Source organism: Solea solea, chromosome 11 (assembly GCF_958295425.1).
Source record: "Solea solea chromosome 11, fSolSol10.1, whole genome shotgun sequence".
In the NCBI taxonomy this organism is placed as follows: Eukaryota; Metazoa; Chordata; class Actinopteri; order Pleuronectiformes; family Soleidae; genus Solea; species Solea solea.
In genome coordinates, this window is record NC_081144.1 from 18805223 (window position 1) to 18826433 (window position 21211).

At 42.9% G+C, this 21211-nt stretch overlaps 1 protein-coding gene across 1 annotated transcript in view; it reads left to right on the forward strand.

The window, feature by feature from the left end:
• Positions 1-20347, forward strand: part of spen (spen family transcriptional repressor) — a 28650-nt gene extending 8303 nt beyond the window's left edge. The window contains exons 3-15 of the mRNA XM_058642072.1: positions 2183-2797; positions 6615-6772; positions 6927-7127; positions 7224-7375; positions 7463-7588; positions 7695-7808; positions 7894-8007; positions 8104-8204; positions 8319-16104; positions 16251-16595; positions 16682-16876; positions 18018-18176; positions 18304-20347. Of these exons, the coding sequence (XP_058498055.1) occupies positions 2183-2797; positions 6615-6772; positions 6927-7127; positions 7224-7375; positions 7463-7588; positions 7695-7808; positions 7894-8007; positions 8104-8204; positions 8319-16104; positions 16251-16595; positions 16682-16876; positions 18018-18176; positions 18304-18435 (10198 nt within the window). The 3' untranslated portion in view covers positions 18436-20347. The remainder of the gene's footprint in view (positions 1-2182; positions 2798-6614; positions 6773-6926; positions 7128-7223; positions 7376-7462; positions 7589-7694; positions 7809-7893; positions 8008-8103; positions 8205-8318; positions 16105-16250; positions 16596-16681; positions 16877-18017; positions 18177-18303) is intronic.
• The last annotated feature ends 864 nt before the right edge of the window (positions 20348-21211 follow it).

Here is a 21211-nt window from a genome sequence, read left to right on the forward strand (position 1 = left end):
ATCACCTCACAGCGTAGCGCAGGGCATCAGTGATGCGGAGAAGGAGGCTTGTGTCGTATATCTCGGGAGAAATGGCAGCAGCCCTTTGTCAGCAGCACCTGGTCTGGCACATGTCGGCGGCTTCCACGGCGCTGATTAAAATGCGCGCTGCTGATTTCACTTACTGTTTTGGTTCTCGCACATTGGGACCCTCAGTTTGCTTTGAATCACAGCAAGACCAGACGCTTGAACCAAAACCCCTTATAGATGTTATAGATGTTGTCGAGAAAACAAGAGAGTCCGTATAAAATGTGCTGTTAAAAAAACTAATTACAAACATTCCCTCTTGACTCAGAGCACAACACATTGTGCCCTCATTTGCACTTTTATTAATAAAATACTAACCCAGAGCTGCTGCCAGGTCTCTGCAGTGACATAAACTGTTTCAGACATGTCTTCTTGTTGCAAATGTCTTTGATTTGTCCTCACTGATCTTTGTTGGCGTAGACAGTTTAGCAGCGCAGCGAGCACAGTTCACGAAAAAAAAAACCCAAAAACATCCTTACACAAATGAAGGCTAAACGAACTTCACAGATCGGCGATTTGACTCCTTCTGTAACTTATCAGCGAGGGACGATTGTGAGTAATATCTCAAGGAATCCGTTAAGATGATTTCTGATGAATTTCGGGCGGCTTTTTCTCGCATTTGATGATCATAACCAAGCTGAAAGTTGGATCTCAGACATTCTCTGTGTCTTTGAGACATTCTTTCATCCTTTTTCGTTTAAACTGGAACATGTGGAGGAAGTGTTTGAGGAGGCGATGACGACCTGAGATTGGACTTTAATCCCTGCCCAGATTCAAACCAAGAATGTCACAGTTACATGATATGAACATTACAGCACGAGTCCAACAAGATGCCGGCTGATGCTCATTGGTTTCATCAACCATTATTCTATTAATTAGACTGCCCACAACCTGACATACATCCAAGATGCTGTGTCTTTACCTGCATAAAAGGATAAATTATTAACGTAAATGTATTAATTACACGCAGGTGTAATATTTGTAGTAGCTTCACTATTTTTGACGGATAACATTTGAATTCCCCGAACTTTTAACCTGACAGAGAATCAAATATTTAGATATTATTTACCAGCGTAATGAGGGTTTGTAACCGTGGTTGTGTTAAATCTGTGGGTTCAAACATGGTGGCCAATTTGCTGGTGATAATTTGATATGAATTCGAACAAAGGTAATCACCGTCCTGTCCTGCTCGTTACGTGGAGTTTAGTAACACGACTGCTTTAATGTCACAGTCGTTATAAACCCATATTAAATAATGATTATTTTATTCAGTCTGAACAGAATGTCCTCATGCCCACAGTTTTTACAACGTGCGTCTTCATAAAAGATGCTTTGAGAAGCTTTGTTGTGTTGCCTTTTTTTTTTTGTTCAGGAGAACAAGTGGTGTCAAGTTGTGTAACATCACAAACAAAAAGCTCGTCACAAGTCAACTCCAAAAAACCTGCTCAACAAAGCCTCACTGACGAAATGCCTCAAAAAGTGTCCTTTTGTCGTAGTTGCCAGACGAACAGACATGAAGAGAATCACTTGACAGTTTATTAAGTGTTTTTGTTTTCCATTTAGTTGATTTTATTTGAAGTTGCCCTTGTGCAAGCCTGTTCTATCTGCAGTCAAACTCTAAATGAGCTGTATTTTCTCTACTTTTACACCTCACTTACTTACTTACTTACTTGTACCTTGCTTTTATAAAGCATGTTGCATGACATGCCCAAACCTGGCAATCTGTTGAAAAAAATGCTTCTCACACGTTCAACTCGTCCGAAGATGAGACGTTCCAACAGAATCTGCTTCATTTTATTTCCTCAAATCTAATAGAAATGCCTGAAGTCAGCAGTCCTTTGTAGAAATCAGGGTTTGGTTTGGTGGCAGAAAACATCTGGTTCAATTAATCTCCAAAGAAAACCTTAGCTCAAATGGTCAATCATTTCAAATCCTCTTGTTTGTAGGCTTATAGGGTTTTTTTTTTTACTTAAAATGATTCCTCTCCAAAAAAAACAAACTATTGCCCCGTCTTCCCATGTATCATTTAGTTTGTCTTCTGTCTTATGCTAGCAGCTTTCTCGAGTGTCCTAAATGGAAGTGTAATGTGCCGTTGTCCTCTCTTCCTGTTCGGCAGGGCCGCTGAAAGCCGGGAACGGACGTATGAGCACAGCGCCTACGGACACCACGAGCGCCCTGGTAGCAGTTTCGAGCGCCAGCGGCACTACGAGACAGACTATTATCGCGACGCAAGAGAGAGGACTCTAAGCACAGCAGGGAGCGGGTCTGGCACCTCCAGTGGAAGTGGTACAACAGTGTCGTCAGGAGTCGCTGGAACTATCGTTAGTGCTGTTGCTGGCAACACAGGAGCAAGTGGTTCAACAGGGGCCACAACGGGAGGAAGTGGAGGATCATCATCCAGTGGGGTTGGCTTCTACAGGTCCCACAGCAGGAGCCCGTGTCGCTTTGAGACACCCGAGTCTCGCTATGAGTCTCGCACCAGGGAACCCTTTACTTTGGCCAGTGTGGTTCACAGGGATCTTTACCGGGAGGACAGGGGCCGGCGCGGGGAGCGCCCGTACCACCACAGTCGCAGCCGGTCTCCGCACTCGACACATTCTCGAAATCCCTCTCCTCAGAGACTTGCAAGTCAGGCTACTCGTCCTCCATGCTCCCACAGCGGGTCTGGCTCTCGGAGCCGCTCCTCGAGTTCAGACTCGGTCAGCAGCACCAGCAGCAGTACAAGTGGCAGGTGAGTGGCGCTGATCTCGCCGTCATGTGCGTGAATGTTGCTGAGCTTTGTGCATCCTTGTCTTGTGCGGGAGCTGGACAGAGTAAGTCTGAACACTGAATGCTACATGTGTTCACTGAACCAGTTGAGAACATTAATTATGTCATTCTGCTTCCTGTCTGAGTCCAGGACTCAGTGGAGCATGATGGGGACTTCTTTCATTAGGTACATTTTATGGTTTGGGTGTATTCTCGGACACTGGTGCCTCCAAGCGAGATGGTCACAGATTTGAATCCCGGTTTGACCGAGGGCTTTACTGTGCGCAGTTTGCTGGTTACTCGCCGAGGTCACTTGAAAACTCTCACTTGACAGTAGGTGTGAATGTGAGAGTAAATGATTGTTAGTCTCTGTGTGTTGACCCTGTGATGGACAGGTGTCCAGTCAAGGGTGTTCTCCAACTTTGCCCTATGTCATCTGGGATTTACACACTACATTCTTAATAGCTATTGTTCTCTTAATAACACGGTATATTCTTAGATCATTTTAATTAAAGGTGACATAGAATGCTTGTATCACACATATATGTTGAGGTCTACTTACATATATTAACTTGTTTTCATGATTAAAAACCTCCTAATCGCTGCAAACGAGCCGATCAAAATATCTCCTCACTGACGCTCTCGTCAGCCGCGCTGTTTCAGACCAAAACCACACCCCCAGAATGTGGACTGTGTTGTGATCGGCCAGCCAACGAGAGCTTTCCCACTGTCCTGTGATTGGCCAGGTACCTGGAAGTGACGTAATAGATAGGCCAACTCTCAGATACACAGCTCCCCCTCTGGCACGGTGGATGCTCTGCATCTCAGCAGCTACAACCAGAGTAGTCCTTCTTTTCTGCGGTTGAATGTACGCAACCGGATGTGCCCGGACTAGTGCCGCACCAGGAGGCGCTACGGTGGTGAGAGGAGTGGTGAGGATTTCTGATGACGACATCAAATTAAGGAAGTGCCGATCCGCTTCGCAGAGCCCAGGAAAACAATACAACACTATTTTCTCAGCAGTGGCTGAACTGTTTGTTCTGAAACTTTAGGGTTTCATAAACGAGGTAATGACGCAGATACACACACAAATGCAGCGTTAATTGGAGCTTCCGGTCTATGTGGCCTTCAACCTTTTCTAGATTTGCTAAATATGTGTGAAGACTTTGCGCAGGAGACTGTAAACAAATGTTTCTGTCAACTCAAACTGCAATGGGAACACTTGCTGACCATCTAAAAAGCTGTGGCTGAGGTAACATTGTGTTCCTGTCATCTATCCAGTGTACAATACACAATTATGCAATTTCCCCTATGTATTGTATATGTATGGCTATACTGACTCTTTGGAATTCTGCAGCTGTACAGCACACCAGTTCATCAACAAGCTTTAACAGTTTAATATCCATCCCTGGTTAGTGGACTCTCGACACTTTGTTACACTACGTTCCTCTTTGCACAAGCAATGGTTAATGGTATGCAAATATCACTAAGGCTTGATCATGTTTCATGGAATTGACATTTAATGCTTTTTGAAGCATTGCATTTTCGCGAAAGTGTGTACGCAACGACAGGGCTTGGTTTTCCGTTTTCAAAATTTGAACAGACTTCCACGCTCCGCCCCCGCAGGCAACGCCAATTGCATGCAAGTATCTGCATGTTCATGCTGTGAGAGACGCACCATGACGGGGGAAATCTAACACCCTGCCTTTGATCTCTTTCTTTGCCTGCATGAATTTTGAGAATTTAAAGCAAGCCATATATGGGCAGAGGCACCTCCTTAAAGAATGACGTCATGGAACACGAGTCTTCTCTATTGTATCATATTCAGATGTGAATGTGTCGTCGTAGAAGTGCTGAATGTGGTCACGATCGTCAGTGAACTTCTCTAAACACACATTTGTATTCACTTGTGTAGCTGCTGTAATTAAACACATTTGGTCTTATTAGGATTTGATCTCAATCATTGTATTACGGTCGCACACACACACGTGCTCTCCACAAGCCATGGAAATAATTATGATGGCTGTGGAGTGTGTTTTATTTCTGGTCTTAGCACCAAATGACATTTTTATACAAGGCAATCTGATGGCAGTTGTTTTATGGGCATTTTGTGCACTGTTGTGTTATGGTGATGTGTTATTATGATGATTTATTTGTTTATTATTTTATTTAGTAGGTATGATGTGAGTATTTGAATGGTTGTTGGCACACGTGCTGCAGTGGAATCAACAGTTACCAGTTTGGGAAAATCAAATATATGCATAACGTACATAAAAACATAGCTATTTCTCTCCCTGGGATAAATTTAGCACCGTGTGCACTTGTCTGTATTTTGTTTTACGGCCTCACCTTTGGACAAAGTCCACAGCTGTGGTCGACACGCAGCGACACATGTGGCTTTGTGAGGTAGTGCTGGGGGGGGGATTTCAATAGACGGCTGCTTCATTTTTCTCACTGCCTACCTCTCTGTGTGGGTAATGGCTCCCCCCCTCCGTGAGATCCAGTTGGAACTGGAAATTTCTGGCCAGTGCTGGCTGCCTGCCCACTCCCACAGGCCAGGCTCCGTCAGCAGCACTTCCGGGAGTGTCTGAGCGCAGGAGGAGAAAGTGAGAGGGAAACAAACAGCAGAGGGCCTAGAAAGCTCAGACAGGCTTGGGAATGGTTTGAGGATAAAGGTGCACGCGGCAGCAAGCTGATTTTCCACTGACGGATCCATCTTTTTAAGCTGATGGCCAGATGCAGATGAAGTGAAAAGGAGAAAATGGGCTGCGTCTGTCTCCTCTGTAGATGAAATGTATCGCAGTTTTCAAATGGAAGAATGACACATGATGATTATATGAGATTTGTTGCTAATGCATCGCTATATACATTACAGAGCTTTCAGAAAACATTTAGAATACCACTAATGCCTGATAATATTTAATAGTTAATGCATTTTACAAATATATTAAAAAAAGGAAAAACCTGAACCAAATTAGATTTGGTTCAAGACAGGACTGTTGGAGGGCCACTCAAGGACATCCACAAAAGTGTGTGTCCAAACATAGCTGCTGTTATCTTGGGCGTGTGCCGTGGACATTGTCTTGTTGGGAGGTGAACCTTTTGTCCAGTCACAAGTCCTGAGAGCTGTGGTCCAGGTTATCATCAAGGAAATCTGTTTTTACCCCGTTTAGCATGATGGTGCAGACACCACGCTTCACTGACGCTCATCAGCTCAATGTGTTTTTTCTTCATCAGACCAGAGAATTCTCTTTCTCTCTGCCTGTTGGGTGATTTCACGTGTCTTTGGTCACTTTCTGTTTGGTCATTCTGCCTCAACTCACTCAGATCTGCAGTGCTGCAGTGATGGTTGTTTCTCCTTGAAGTTTCTTCCACCCCTACACAGCATCTCTGGAGCTCAGCCAGAGTGAGCAATGGGTTCTTGGTCACTTTTCTTACTAACCCCCTTCTGTCATGATTGCTCAGTTCGGGCAGACGGCTTTAGAAAGAATCCTGTGTTGGGTTTTTTTCTCTCCACATTTCTTCCATTTACGAAGTATGGAGGAATTTTTATAGCTTCCCTCAGATCCATGCCGAACCACAACCTGCCTGTGTGAAATTGAAGTGAATAGTTTGGGGGGAAAAAAGGAAAAATATCAAAATATTATTAGAAAATACTAAGTTGGGTTCAGTTTGTTTGCAGTATAGTAATATTATGTCATATAATGACTTTGTTCATAAGCATTGCATCGGTATAACAGCCACGTCAAAAAGATATCGCTAACCTCACAGTTGTGTCTCTTGTTTCTCTTTCACCACAGTGATTCCAGCAGTAGTTCGAGCGATGACTCTCCTGCACGTTCAGTGCAGTCTGCTGCTGTTCCCGCACCCTCAGCACTTCCTCTATCCTCCCTTGACAAGGATGAACCGCGTAAAAGCTTTGGTATAAAGGTCCAAAATCTTCCCGTACGCTCCACAGGTTAGTTATCATGAACTCCTGTGGTGTTTGCAGGAACACTGGGTGCATTGCAATTCTATATCACCATGAAATACCAATGAATAAAAGTCATTGCCGATAGTTTGTTCCTTTTCTTAATACAGACACTTAATTAAACGTTTGTTATTTACAATAGATACGAGCCTGAAGGATGGTTTGTTCCATGAGTTCAAGAAACATGGAAAAGTCACATCTGTTCAAATCCACGGAGCTTCAGAGGACCGCTATGGGCTTGTATTTTTCCGCCAGCAAGAAGACCAAGAGAAAGCACTTGGAGCATCAAAGGGGAAGCTTTTTTTTGGCATGCAAATTGATGTCACGGCCTGGAATGGACCAGGTAGGTTCACTCAATCTCAAACTATATGTTACTGCAGCAGAAAAATGTGACGATTGGCACAAGTGCACGAGGTCACACGTAGAAATTCTTTTTCAGAGACAGAAAGTGAGAATGAGTTTCGACCCTTGGATGAGAGGATAGACGAGTTTCATCCAAAGGCCACACGGACATTATTCATTGGAAACCTGGAGAAGACCACTACATACCATGACCTGCTTAACATCTTCCAGCGCTTTGGAGAAATAGTGGTATGTTGATATTGTCAAGTGGTTGAGAATCCGAGAATTGTTTCCATGCTGCACACATACATGTTTGTGTTTTCATTTTCTCCACAGGATATTGACATCAAGAAAGTAAACGGAGCCCCGCAGTATGCATTTCTACAATACTGTGACATTGCGAGTGTCTGCAAGGCCATAAAGAAGATGGATGGCGAGTACCTTGGTAACAACAGACTAAAGGTTAGAATAAGTTCATTTTAAACTACTGCATACTTCAGTGCAATTAGCTTCAATTGTTGACATTTTTCAGTGGTTGGCTCTTATTTTATCCTTCCTTTTTTTTTAGCTGGGCTTTGGAAAGAGTATGCCCACGACATGTGTTTGGTTGGATGGATTAGCATCGAATACAACTGAGCAGTTCCTTACCCGACATTTCTGCCGCTACGGACATGTTGTCAAGGTAAGTCTGCTTATTTCCTTCCTTATAATTGCCCATTGATTAATTTCTGGCATCTGGTAACTCTGTTTTTTTCTGTCCTCCATAGGTTGTATTTGACAGAATGAAAGGAATGGCCCTCATCTTGTATAATAACATTGAATGTGCACAAGCAGCTGTCAAAGACACAAAGGGCTGGAAGATAGGAGGCAGTAAAATCAAGGCAAGGGAGACATTGCTTAATGGTGCTCTGTACTATTTGTTCTTTGCCTGAAATGCTGTAAAGAGAGCATCTTGTCATTCTTTTATTTGTTTTTAGGTGGACTTTGCCAATCAGGAAAGTCAGATGGCTTTCTACCGTTCAATGCAGTCATCTGGCCAGGATATTCGAGACTTTTATGACATTCTCTCGGAAAGAAGGTTTGTGTAGATTGCTTAATCATATTTCACCTTTAACCTGCCTTAATATGAAAACAAATATACTGATTCCGAAGTATTCATACCTTGCTTTTTTGGTTTTATTTTACTTTTCAGGGAAGACCGACGAACTCAATACGAATTTCAAGCAGATAGACAATATTATGAAAATGTACGAACACCAGGAACATATACTGAAGATCCACGTCGAAAATACACTGCTAGAAGTCGAGAGTTCTACGCTGAATGGGACCCATATCAGGGAGATTACTATGATCCACAATACTTTGAAGATCCACGGGAATATCGGGAATACAGAGCTGACCCTTATGAGCAGGACATTCGCAAATACAGCTATCTGCAACGGGAACGGGAAAGAGAAAGGGAGCGCTTTGAAACAGATCGCGGGCGTGATCATGGTAGAAGGACCATCGAGCGAAGCCAAAGCCCGTCTCACATTGCCACTCGTCGTCCTGCTAGCCCCACTGCATCTCCTTCACTCTCGGAGAGGATACTAAGTGATTCAGACCGGCGTGTTCGTTGTCGATCTTCTGATAGGAGTGGTAGCTGCAGTTCAATCTCTCCACCCAGATTTGAAAAACTTGAAAAAGCTCGCTCTGAAAGGTATAATAAATCTGACAAACTTGAGAAGGATCGACTTTTTGATTTTGAAAGAGGGAATTTGGTTGATAAGGAGAAGCGGGCTGGATGTAAGGATCGAGGCGACAAGGACAAAAGTGAAAAACAGAGGGTTAAGAAGCTCAAAGTTGCATCACCTATTATCCAAGTATGTGAGACTGAACCTGAGACTGAAAGAGATGTTAGCCCTGAGTCTGTCCTACGAAGTAAAGCCAGTAAGATTCCAAAGGAAAGCTCAAGTAAAGGAAGGTTAGACCTTCTGCCTTGTGTTGTGCAGTTAACACGTGTCAAAGAAAAAGAAGGAAAATTAATTGGTCATGCTGTCCAAGAAAAACTAAATCAGAGGAGTGGCAATGACAGTCCTAGATTGGCATCACCTTCAGCTGACCAGAGAAGTCCTCCATTCCGCTCAGAGCCATCAAAAGGTGACACCTCTAAACATGGGAAGGTGCCCAGAGACAAAATTATGCACAGCTTAGTGGAGGTTATTGACAAGGATCCTAAAATAAAATCTAGAAAACATGGGAAATCTGAAATGGGATCTGACAACATTATTTCCATGGATATTGACCGTTTAGCTGCAAGGAAAAGGCGCTTTGAAGATTCTGGTAAAACTGATCGACAAAAGAGAACTAGTGACGATGACTTTGGCAGACCTGGATATCATAAATTGTGGAACAATGCCAAGGAGCCAGATTTGGATAAGAACCTTTTGATAAAAGGGATGCTTAAAAAGGAGCACCACAAGGATAAATGTATACGGGTGGTCACAGTTAACAGCCCTAAAGATGGACAAGACTGTGAAAGCAACTCTGAAGGCCTTTCTGTGGAGCGGCAGTCAAGGTTAGGTGAGATGTCTGAAGATTCTGCAGACCAATTATTAGAGTCTGCCTGTCCAAAAATGGATTTAGTGGGCTCAAAAAGCGAAAACAGCTTAAGTCTCACAAAGACATCAGATGGCAGCAGTCTGGATTTGGATCAGTTCAGAGAACAACAGAAACAAGGTTTGTTTGAAAATGAACCAGGGAGAAGGAAGTGCAGAGACTCTGATGATGGAGACGAAGACTTTGTGCACATTGACCAGACTGATATGTGCACAAATCCAATTGAACAGAGTCAGTGGCTTCGACCCAAGCTTGGCGAACCTGATGAAGTCAAGTTCGAAACCCCGCCAAGTAATGACACTCATGACTTTGAAAAGGATTATGTCATACATGATGTTGGAAAACCAACTCAGGACTTGTCCAACGACCTCTCTTCCTGTATACGAAAGAAAATGGAGAATTTTGACGTTGAAATTATGACTGCAAAAAGTGAGCGGAATTTTTCAAGTGTGCCAAAGTTGAATGAAGTTATTTATCAAAGTATGACATCCTCAATTGGGACTGGGCACTTACCTGCAAATGAGCCTGATGAAGCGGCCCCAAATTCGGTGTCACTTAATAAGAAAGAAAGAAAATCATCCCCAACAGCAGATGAAAAATGTTCACACACAGAATCAATAAAAAACAGCTTGGGCTTAGGCAGGCGTTTTCAGTCCTCTGACACTGAGCTCCCAAAACTTAAGGCAACCTTGCTTGGATGTGATGAGGAGTTTATGCATCGTTGGGAAAGAAGAATCAAGTCGGATACATTAAGAATGGAAATGACTTTTCCAAGTGACATTGTAAAACGAGAAAGTATCCGCAAACGCCCTGGACAAGACTTAGAACCTGGTGAAGTGCAGTCTGATTCAGATGATGATGTAGAAAACAAACACAGGTCCAATAGCTCCTTGTCTTACATCCTCAGGGAACGCGATGAGAGAATGACAGACCTGAAACTGTCAGGCTCTTTGGAAAAGAACAAGTTTTATTCTTTTGCATTGGACAAAACTATAACTCCTGATACAAAAGCACTCCTTGAGAGAGCCAAGACGCTGTATTCTTCCAGGGAAGATAATTGGTCATTTCTTCCCTCACGCTTTCCCACCTCCCACAGCTGTTCAGATAAAGACAAAGTAGAGTTAGCACCTCGGCCTATTCCTTCTTGGTATATGAAAAAGAAGAAGATTCGCACTGATTCTGTGGAAAAGCTGCACGATAAAAAGGAGGAACTTAAACCACAAGACCAAGAGCGACAGGAACTGTTTGCCTCTCGCTTCCTGCACAGTTCAATCTTTGAGCAAGATTCTCGGCGTTTGCAGCATCTTGAACGTAAAGACCAAGATTTAGAGACTCGAATTGTTAGACCTTTTGGTAAGCCACCAACTGAGCCACCGACTGAATCTGGGGGAGGTGACATTCCACAAGAACCCACTGTGCTTTTCCACAGTCGTTTTTTGGAGCTTCAGCAACAAAAGGACAAGGACCATCCCACACCTGATTATGAGAATGATTCAGTAGTGGCAGATCCTGGACAGAATTGTGATGGTGAGCCGTCTGATAAGGAATCTGAACCAGTTCTAAAGGTTGATGACATATTAGACAGCCCACCTATAATGTTGTCTGTTTCACCCTTTGTTCCTTCCCCCAAAGAAATGTCACAAGAAAAGAGGGATTTAATTTCTCCATCCTCTGATCAACCTGTGATAATTGTCAAAGAAGAAAAAGCAGAGCCAGTTCTTGATGTCTCGCCACCTCGTCCTCTTCCCATGGAAGACATCAAATTAATTGCTCCTAAGCTAACAGTAATCTCTCCCCTTACTGTTTCAGAACCTGAAAAGGAAATCAAATTGGAGTTAAATGAACCTAAAGTAAAAATTTGTGACAGTTTGACAATGGAACATAATCCCCCTGTGGGAGGGAAGCCCCATACTCCTGGTGGTTCCTTGAGTGTGTTTGAAAGAGAAAGTGGACAGTTAAATTACTCTGACTATACAAAGATTGAAGTCATATCTGAAATCGAGACACAACCTAAAATAGAAAATGAGGAAACCAAACACTTTGAGGAATCTCAGAAGACTGAGACAGATAGTGAGGCATGTATGCCAGAACTAGAGGCTGAAATGAAACCTATACCAAACCGCAGACAGCCCAAGAGTAAAAGGGCAAAACCACTATCAGTATTGCGAAGCACACAGCCTCCCCAAAATGTTGCCACTGAGAAACCTGCAACGCGCAAGAGTGAACGGATTGATCGAGAGAAACTCAAAAGGGCCTCATCTCCTCGTGCAGAAGCTCCAAAGACGTCGTTTGAGTCTAAAAACACATCCAAATCACCAATTCATGCTTCAGACTCTGAACAAAACCTTGAGTCAAGTTTGATTCATGGGAGGACACGTCGTAGGAATGTAAGATCAGTGTATGCCACATTACATGAAGATGAACAAGCAGGAAAAGAGGTAGTTGAGTCGTCACGGTCCATGCGCAAACGTGGAACTGACAAAGAACCAACACAGCAAGATGTTCAAGTTCCAACCACCAACGCTAGACGAGGGCGTCCGCCGAAGAGAGGCATCAAACGAGGTGAGGATTCATCACCAGCAAAAGGGGATCAGCAGAAAATGATGGAAGATGATGCAGAGGTTAAAGACACCTCAAGTGCTATAGAGGTGGTTAAAGCTTCTGAAGGATGGCGTTCACCACGCACTCAGAAAATGCAATCATCAAACATAACTTCATCTGCTCCAGCTAATAAGAAAGGAAGTAGGATAGATAAACAGCCTGGTAGCACTACAGTGTTGGCCGACCAAGCCGATGTGGAAAGTCATGATGACTCAGACCTCCAGCCTAAAGCTGAACCAGACCTGTTCATAACATTACCTGAATTAACAGAAAACGCAAGTCCACCAGTGATCAGGAAGGAAAAAGATTTAAAAGATTCTGATGGAAAGAAATCTACTGATGATGAAAAGATAGACACCAGCTCCTCTGAGAAAAGACGGCCCGAAAAGAGTATTAAAATAAAAACTCCAAGGTTGAAAAGAAATATCAAGCAGGTCACCGAAGATATGTCACACAATTTAAAAAATCTTGAGATCCGTGTTAGCGTTGATGATGTAAAAGGTTTACTTCGTGCAGAGGACAATGCGTGTGAGTCATTTGAAGCTCCTGCTATCACAAAACCCAAGACTGCGGTACAAGAGAATGAGGAAACAAAGGTAATTGACTTCACAAAAGAATCACAAGAGCATGATACAGAGGAAAAGGATGACACTCTATTAGAACCTGAACCTCCTGCTGATCCAGCTACTCTCTTAGCACAACAGATGGAATTAGAGCAGGCAGTGGAAAATATTGCCAAACTTACAGTTGAGCAACCTCCTCGGCCATATAAGGAACCACCTCCAGATCAACCCCCTATATTGCCTCCTGTTATTGTGGAGCCAGACGTTGAGGTTGAGGAGGAAAAACGAGCTAATCCTGCAAGTGAAACTGAACTTGCAGCTGCTATTGATTCCATTACAGCAGAAGAACTTTGTGGAGATACTGATGGGTTCACAGCTCCTCCTACATACACTGCTATTGTTCCTACTCCTGAATCTTTGATATCATCTTCATCTAATGAGATTATGGAACCTGAAACACACATGGTGATCAACAATATCCTTGCAGCAGATTCAGATGATGGTCCCCTAACACCCAGCCCAAAAGCAACAGTGGCTAAAGAAACTGAAGACCCCCCTCCTCTTGAAACACCCAAGAAAACAGGAAAGGTTAGAGCAAAGACCCCAAAGAAGTCGAAAAGTCGTAAAGGTGGACCTAACAAGAAAGGTGATATTCCTGAAGAAATTTCCCAACCAGAGCCCTCTCCAGTCAAGCTGCCCGAGTCGATTCCAGAAGACCCAGAAACCATTAATTCAAAAGCAGTCACGGTTGCAGCTGGGGTATCTATAGCAACCTCTGTCGTCACTGCTGTTGCAACGTGTCGACGTGATGTTACAAGTGCTATAACCGTAGACACACCGAAAGAGGCAGAACAGCCAGACGTTGAACAACCTGTACCCAAAGAATCTGCCTTCCATTCAGGCACAAGCAACCTCTTTAGTTGTAAAAACCATCCTCGAGCAGCAGAACCATCTACCCCAACTCCTGCGCGCCCACAGGCTGTATCCCAATTCAGTGTACCTCTGCTGCGGCCAGCCAAAATGCCACTTACACCTGATTGGCCTCAGAGATCTGAAGAAAGTAGAATCTATGTTGCACCTTCATGTCATGTTACAGTGGTTACTTCCACTGTACCAACATCGACTACACTTGGAGGAACCCCTTCAACAAATCCTCCAATGCCCCCCGACACCAAGGCGTCAGATATTGACCCAAGTTCAAGTACTTTAAGGAAAATTTTAATGGAACCCAAATATGTGTCTGCATCAAATAGCAATTCTATACCTACAACGATCGTGACATCTGTACTGTCAGATCCTTTACGGATGTCAGAGACTGAAATACGCTCCGATACAGTGAATTCAAGACAGTTACGTTCAGAAGAGAGACCACCTTTCCCCATCCAGTCCATACACCGCAAACCGTCTCCTCTAACAGAGTCCCAGCAGAACTGTGGGGAGAAGACGCAGCATACAGTAATTTCTCCTGCTACCTCAGTAATAAGTCGAATTCCAATGCCCTATGATACAGAGGAAACCCCACGAATTTCTCTAAGCAACAGAAGTATTGGCCTAACTATTCCCAAGCAGAAATTTAGATCAAATTCCAATGAGAATAATCGCTACCATGGCATGGATATAGTAGAGGATGGAACCAGAGGGCGCTCTGTTGTTGAGACCACACCCTACAATACAGGCTCCAGTCCAGGCCTAAGGATGAATACATCAGAGGGTGTTGTTGTTCTGAGTTATTCAGGTCAGAAAACTGAGGGGCCCCACAGGATGAGAGCCAAAATTAGTCAAATCCCTCAAGCTAGTGCTGGCGATATAGAGTTTCAGCAATCTGTGTCCAAATCTCAGATAAAACAAGAGCCAGTCATCACATCATCCCAGTCTCCTACTCCAAAAGTAGCTCCAATTGCATCAGCATATGGGCACACAGGAGTCCTCTTGACTGGCAAGTCCTACAATGCTCAGCCTGTTATTTCTAGTGCTAAACAGGAGAGTTTTGGCTATGACAAATCTGAATCTCCATACCACACATCAACCCAGGGTGGTGTGGTGAAAATGTTCCAGCAGCCAGTTAGTTCTCCTCAAGTTTTAATGTACAACCAAGCAGTGATACAACAGCAACACAGCAAGAGAGGACTGGGGACAGAATCTCTACCAAAAAAAATGGATATTGGCAAAGCTGTTCAGCAGTCTAACCTCAGTCCAGTAATGAGTCCACATCATCCATCGCTGTCTGGAACTCGCATGAGCCCCAGCCCAGGTGTCCAATCTGACCGGTCAGCTCTGCATCTTAAGCAAGAACCCCAATCTCCTCGAACAGCTGTTCACTCTCCTTCCCCTTTTGCCAAAGCCTGTCCTCCGAGTGGTTCTCCTATTGGAACTTCTGTTGTTCTGGGTCATGGCATGCAACCAATATCTACATATCATTCTAGCATGCACCATCCACACTCAGAACAGTCCTCTGTTATAATTCAACCTCACAGTGTCACACAGTCAATGAGTCATGAAGCCAGGATGAACACCCCTCCAATTTCTGGAATGAACTATGGAAGGAGAGGAGACACGCTTTCCTCCCCACACACAGGACCTGCACAGCGCTCAAACACACCGCAGCCTAATGTTATCCGTGAAATGGTATTACAGTCTCATTCAAGTCCACAGCGGTCATTGTCAGGTAGTAGCTGCAGTGGTGTAACAGAAGAAGACGGCCGACACTTTAATCAAACCCTTAGACCATCTGTGCCCCAACATCAGTCCGATGTAATGATGATTCGCAGTGATCACAGAGGGCTACACTCAAGCATACGAATGGACCAGTACAGAGATATGCACCAGCGCATCCTCATGCACCAGCAACTGGGAGAGCAGGCCAGTGTAGATGCAAGACAGTCACGCTCATCAGAGTCTGGAATATCTACAGGCAACATCTCTGGACCTTCTAAGAGTCCTATTGTCGGGAAGACAATTGAACTTTCCACAAAAGAGTCACTCAAACCACTAGAAGGAAAGCTGATACATCCACCTGCCAATGAAAGTAGAATCCGGGGAGTCCATTCTTCTAGTCCAGTCATGGGGTCTCCTCTGCCTCATGGAGTTCAGCTGATGCATCCAGGAGGTGCCGGCTCCTTTCCAGTATATCGGGACATGCGGGGATTCCCATCTCAATTTCCAGGACATCCTTCACAGGGACACAGCCTTGCTAACAAGGGGATTGCACCATCACAGGTCACTTGATATACTTTTACTGTCTTTTATTATCTACCTTTGTGCAACTATTGTATATTAGCATTAATTTTACTAGCATCATTACTAATATTCATACAAAATATAGCTCTCTTAATTTGTTATGTACTTTTTTTTTTTTAATTCAGGTCCTTCCAGAACCTGACCTGGGTCACAGGGGCAAAATGTCTCAGGCACATGGAGGAGGAAGTGATTTGAAACCCGAGAATTCTCACCTTCACCATGCTACCTCGACTGACATCTCCCACATTTCTAGAATACAAGGGGATACAGTCTCACCTTCGTACCAGTCTCCCATGACTTCCCCCATGAGTCTTACTCACAAGGCAGATCTGTCTCTACAGAAAGGTCCACCAGCCTTTCTATCAACACCTCAGCCCGCAGTACCTCCATCAAGTTCACTGCAGTCACGGCCCAACGCTAAGCTGGAACATTCGGGACACCGTTCTGTTGACACGGTGCAGCTTTTGACGGTAGGAAGACAAACAGACCAGCAGTGTGAGCATTCACATTTTTAAAGACATTAATTATATCAATCATATTTTTTTTGTCTTTCCAGAAATATCCTATTGTATGGCAAGGCCTGTTGGCACTGAAAAACGACCAGGCTGCTGTACAGTTGCACTTTGTGTCTGGCAACACCATGCTGTCCCAGCGCTCTCTGCCACCGCCAGAGGGGGGTCCTCTCCTCCGTATTGTCCAGAGAATGAGACTTGAGGCTTCCCAGTTGGACAGTGTGGCACGCAGAATGACTGTGAGTGCATTAATTGCCTTTGAGCATTCACTCACTCACTCATCTTCTACCGCTTTATCCAGGGGTCACACCCTGGACATGGCGCCAGTCCATAACAGGGACACACAGACACAACAACCATCCACTCTCAAATTTACACCCACGGTCAATTTAGAGTGTCCAATTTGCCTTATCTGCCTTTGAGCATTAGGTCCTAAAATTTAAATTGCTAAGATTTCATTCCTGGTTGACACCTGTAGCTGCTGATGGTAAAGGTTTTAATACTACAGGTTACAGGTTTCTAGGCAGCAAAACAAACTATTGTCATTTTAATGAAGAAGTCGGGCAAGTGTGGCACCAGTCTGTGAGCAACTAATCTGTTTTTGGGCACATGTATCATAAGCCTGTGAAAGGCAGAGGCAAACAGACAGAAGTTGTTGGCTTGCTGATGATCTGGAGGCGTACAGCTGCTCATCAGCAGTTCATTTCCTTTAGTTTGAGCTTTAAAATTGTGCTTCCCAACCTGAGGCTTGAGACTGCAACGCTAATTCCGCACTTTTTAGATCCACTCGTAGGGGGGCGGGACCTCATTCCCTGAATGTAAACAGTGTCCGCCATCTTTGCTAACAGCTATGCTAACAGGACCAAGTGTCACTGGTGGCTAACAAAGAAACTCAGGGGAAACTGAGGTTGGGAAGTACAATTTTTCAAAAATACTACTATTCTAGTAATACAAAGCTAAATGCAAATCAGTCAAGTATTCCTTTAACTGGCAAAGCAATACTTTGTCAGTGAGGTTAGCAGTCACTTCTATTATTCATAAAATATGTACAAACTAAAACTATCTTTTGGCATTATTGACAGCTGATGTGTCATGGAATGGTAAAGCTCAAACTAAAGGTAAAACTGCTGATATGATCTACTGCTGGTAGAACAGCTGTACGCCTCCAGATTACTATTCCAGTAATACAAAGCTAAATGCAAATCGGTGAAGTATTCTTTTAAATGATTTCCTTGTGAATCTGCAGCTTTGTTTTTCTCCTCGACATGTTTACGCCCAGTTTCCAATAGCGAATGCTTACACACCGTACTACTCAGCAGCTTAGTTTTAGGGGTGTGTTTTATGTTTACCTTAATAATTAAGACTGATCACTGATGACAGATGGAGAATGACTACTGTTTGCTGCTGGCTCTACCCTGTGGTCGAGATCAAGACGATGTCCTCAGTCAAACCCAAGCCTTGAAAAGTGGTTTTATCACTTACCTGCAAGCCAAACAGGCAGCTGGAATCATCAACGTACCCAACCCTGGCTCGAATCAGGTCAGGCCACCGGAGCTTTTCCTGCTCTTCTTTCTTCTTTTTTTGTTTACCAGAATGTAAAAAAAAAAACAAAAAAATGATATTCTGCCTCATAACAGATGATTATTTTCTCTGTTTCGACTCACAGCCAGCCTATGTGGTGCAGATTTTCCCGCCATGTGAATTCTCTGAGAGCCACCTTTCTCGCCTGGCACCAGATCTTCTCAACAGCATCTCCAGCATTTCCCCTCACCTCATGATTGTCATCGCCTCTGTTTAATTACCTCCATTTTTTTCTTCTTCAACAAAGCCAACACCAGCCCTTTTGGACTCCAGTAAACTGGGATTGCCTCATATTTTCTGAGTTTGAATTGAAAGAAAAAAAAAAAAAAAAATCTAATTTCGCATGCACTCGACCATTTCTATCTTCAATTCACCAAGTCCTTAAATCACCCAGAGACGTTGAATTCCAAAAAACTATACTTGTGTGGAAAGGACATGAAGGGTCAAAGGAGGATTTTGGATCATTTCTGTTTACTCATTTCATTTTATGCCATTTTTGGAGGTGTTGTGCAATGCCTTTTCTAATTCATAGCATCCATAAAGCTATGGATTGAGACCTTCCTATGGGATATTTTTTACCTTCATAAAAGTGATTTTTTTTTTTTTTTTATAGAAAAAAACAATGTGAGACGTCATTGCACTATGTTAGGGGAAAACGTTGTGAACTGTGTACAGGTTTGAGTATAATATGATCCATGTTATAGAATGAATCTTGTAATCAGCCATGCTTGCAGAAGATATATGAGGAACCATTGCCTGGAAATTGATCAAGAATCTTTTCAGCCTGATTAGTCAAACTGCATTTACTCCCTCACCATCAGCCAACTTCTACTTCATTTCCAGGCTCCATCCCGATGGGTTCCTTGCCCCAGGAACTCATGAGGGGACGTTAAGAGATGTACAGTTTACACTCAATGCCTCAACAGGGGACTATATAAAGAATATTTAATTTGTCTATTTTTGTTTGCATCTTCTTTAAGCCTAAGGGTATTGTGGACAATTGTGAAACTGTAAATATTATAAATATTTAAAGACTGAAGCAATGTCAAGAGACCAAGTGAATTATTTTACAAGATCATGAAAATCTCAATGTTTTGTTTTGTTTTGTTTTGTTTTGTTTGTTTGTTTGTTTGTTAGTTAAGGCGAGGGCATGGAGGGGAATGATGGAAAGGATCTTTTCAGGATCCGGGAGTGCTATTCATGAAAAAAATATTTTTTAAAGTTCTGTGCCAAAACATCTTTTGCAAACACTCACTATGTATCTAAAACAAAATTTGTTCAGAACCTATTTTCATATGTGACTTTGTATTTTGCCTCAGAGGGCAGACTTGATTCCTTTTTTGGTATTGTTCATCAGCCCAACTCTGTTACTACAGTGCTTTACATTTTGTGTCCATATTTTCAAGAAACCATTGTATTGTCGGGGTTTCCTTTTGTTCAATGTTCAGTTTATTTCGACTTTCTGTCCCTGTAGTGTGGTCCTCTACTGCCCCCTGCTGTCTGGAAATCATCCTGTGCATCTTGAGGTCATTAAGCCATGACTTCATGACGTCTTTACTGTAGCATGCTTTATTTTTTAAATCAAGTAAAATCATAAAAGGCAATGAATGTGACTTGAACTTGACATAATGCCGCTAATGGATGTGTTGATCATCTGCCTCCATCCCTTAAATGTCTCCTTGAGCCGAGCTGTAAATACTATTGTCCTTAATCTGTGCTCTTGTGTATCTTCCCCGTTCTAATTGTCTTTCTTCAGGGTCCTTATTTTTGTTTTTGTTTTGTGTGCAGTCTGAAAGAGACGGGAGGCGAGGCGTGTGAAACCGATGTTGAAAGTAAAAACCATGCTTGTCAGTTTTGTGTTGTAAATATTTCTATGACTGCAAGCTGAATCCTCTCATGGTTGTGTTGAAGGCACTTATAATTTTTTGATAAACAAATGGAAAGAAAATACAAAAAAAAAAAAACACACACAACAACAACAACAACAACAGTGATTAACATGAAAACTGTCTTTTGATCAATCTTCATTTTCAGTGTACTTTGCTGTTCCTCCATGAGGACATTTTAAACTGTAAAATAAATTGTTGTTTAACTTACTTCTGAAGATCATTAAATGGTCAGTCACTCTGGTTTGGCGTTTTATTTCTTTTAGAAGAAATTCTAATGTTCATGCATGTGCCGCATGTGTCTGAGAGTTGCAGCCACTTGAACGGTGAAAACTACCTTCAGTGTTTTCCTGAGTCCGTGCTGCAGTTCATTCTGCAGTCAGAAGATGTCAGTAAATGACTGAACGACAGCTGTGTCACTCAGACATAGCGGCTATGTTTTCAGCTCGTTGTTTGGAGAAAAGTTTTTTATTTTTGTAAAATGTACCTCAGCAACCATGAGCTTTTGAGCCTTGATTGACTTTTATTTTCTTTATTTGATTATAGTGATAGTAGAAGACCTTATGAAGAGTAAGTGTGTTACACACAGTACAGTATTCAGCACATGTTAGGAGAGGGAATAAGACTTGTGTTTAGAAAATGAGTTATAAATGCATAAAAATGACACAAATGAATGCTATATTTTAAACATTTGAGCTTTACTATATTGTCCCTTTTCTAAGGGACAATATTTCCTCAGTGCAACAGTGTGTTTTAAAAGGCAGCACATCAGTAAGAACATGGATGGATTCATTGTATTTTACAGTTGGACCTTGAAGTAAATGTTTTCTTTTTAATTTATTACCTTGTTGATCTGCTTTGTAATCATGACATCTAATGCACATCTGTCCGTCCTGGAAGAAGGATCCTCCTCCTCCTCCTCCTCCTCCTCCTCTGTGGCTCCTCCTGAGGTGTCTTCCACTTTTTCCACGTGAAGAGTTTGACTGACTTGTGCATTTTGGTCTCTACAAATGAAGCAGATTTGATTTGGTTGACATTCACAGAAAACAACAGCACATAAATCATGTTCTCAGGTTCTCCTTTCATCCTCTTTAAACAGGCGGCAGC